Below are 1605 nucleotides of genomic sequence, written 5' to 3' on the forward strand. Positions count from 1 at the left end.
TTTACAAAATGCATTTTTTTAATCAAGATGCCATTCAGGCTTGGTGTTTTAGGGAAAAAACAAAGTAAGTTTTTTACAGTAATAATTTAGTGAATGAAGAAAAATCATAAACTAAATACAAAATATACATTTTCCCATAAATACACATATATAATATTATACCAACAAGATCATTTAAATATTTATAAATAGATAAATAAATACTAAATTAGATAAATAATGGTCCAGGCAGTGAATAAGTAGATAGACCAGCTTTGGCATCTGTGAGGAACAAGTGACGGTAGAGTAGAAGATAATGTCACTTAATATTCCAGGAAATATTCAACAAATTGATTCAGTTCAGTGCATGATGACAGCGGAAATGAGAGTCTTCCACATGGCAGTGCAGGAGGAAGTGTGGTCTGTTGGTCCATGAGAATCATTTCCATGTTGAACCGGGTGTGTGTCAGTCCTTTCTCCTGAATCTCTCCTGCAAGTTTGTTGAGGAAGAGAAGGCTCTCATGACTTCTGCTCTGACAACCTCCCAGGCACAAGGGCTGTGTCTCTTCTCTTGCAGATAGAGAGTGATTCTATGGAAGTATTTCCTCACAGCCAGGCTGGAGTCCTCCTTGAGCAGGGGAGCCCCTCGCAGCCCCTCCTCCTGCCTCAGACAGGCTTGCAGGTCAGTGAGCTGCTGATCCAGTGCCGTGCGGAGCTTGTCCAGGAGGCTCTGGTCCCACGTGGTGGCCGAGCCCTCTGTGCTAAAGAGCTGGAAGGTGTGCTGGGTCGCCTCGTGGAGCACAGAGATGGCTTGAGCCTTCTGCAACTGGCTGCCACCCAGCGCCTCCTGGGGGAATGCGAAGTCATTTCTGTCCTGCAGGCAGGAGGAAGGGGAGACCCTCCTCAGTTGTTGCAGGAGCATCAGGACCCTCCTGTTGGCCAGGCTGTGGGTGTGAGGCAGGTGGCAACCCAGAGAGCAGATGGCGTTGCAGCTGAGCAGCTGCAGGGCCAGAAGTAAGGACCAAGCTGGGGCCATCGGGGACCTTGCAGATGCTTCTGGCCTGGGGAGGTGGGTGATTCTGTAAATCTGCTCTCTAGGTTCTCTGAAGACCTTCCTTCAGGCCTGTGTCTTAAGTAGGAGCCCATGGTTTCCATTTTCTGAAAGTTCCCTCTTCTTACTTTCTACTTCTGTTTTTGCTTTTCATTTTGCACTCTCCAAATGGGTTAAGGCAACATTTCTCAATCTTTCATTTTTTTTCATGTTGCTCTTCTTTCTTCTGACCACAGAGCCTTTTTAGATGTATTTTAGGTGCCCTGACTGTGAAATTTTGATACCACAGATATACTGGGTATGTTTTTATGTACTCTATGGATATCTTTTCTCTGTACATAGAAAAAGGAAGTGTAAATCTTACTCTTTGTATTCAGTGTAGAGAATTACATAAAATTTTAAGCTATAGCTTAAATGTGAAAGCTACTGATTTTTTTAATTTATTATTTTATTGAGGATAATTGCTTTACAGAATTTTGTTGTGTTCTATCAAACCTCAACATTAATCAGTCATAGGTATACATATATCCCCTCCCTTTTGAAACTCCCTCCCATCTTCCTCCCCATCCCACCCC

The 1605-nt window shown here is 43.6% G+C and overlaps 1 protein-coding gene across 1 annotated transcript; it reads right to left on the reverse strand.

Moving 5' to 3' along the window:
* Positions 1–416: 416 nt before the first annotated feature.
* Positions 417–1015, reverse strand: LOC102415114 (interferon alpha-B-like). Its single transcript, XM_006055512.4, has one exon. The coding sequence runs from the start codon at positions 1013–1015 to the stop codon at positions 446–448; it is 570 nt and encodes a 189-aa protein (XP_006055574.4). The 3' UTR covers positions 417–445.
* Between the last annotated feature and the right edge of the window lie 590 nt (positions 1016–1605).

Source organism: Bubalus bubalis, chromosome 3 (assembly GCF_019923935.1).
Source record: "Bubalus bubalis isolate 160015118507 breed Murrah chromosome 3, NDDB_SH_1, whole genome shotgun sequence".
Classification (NCBI taxonomy): domain Eukaryota; kingdom Metazoa; phylum Chordata; class Mammalia; order Artiodactyla; family Bovidae; genus Bubalus; species Bubalus bubalis.

Excerpts from the sequence above, each read along its gene's own strand:
- LOC102415114 (XM_006055512.4), bottom strand. The coding sequence starts at position 1,015 with ATGGCCCCAGCTTGGTCCTTACTTCTGGCCCTGCAGCTGCTCAGCTGC.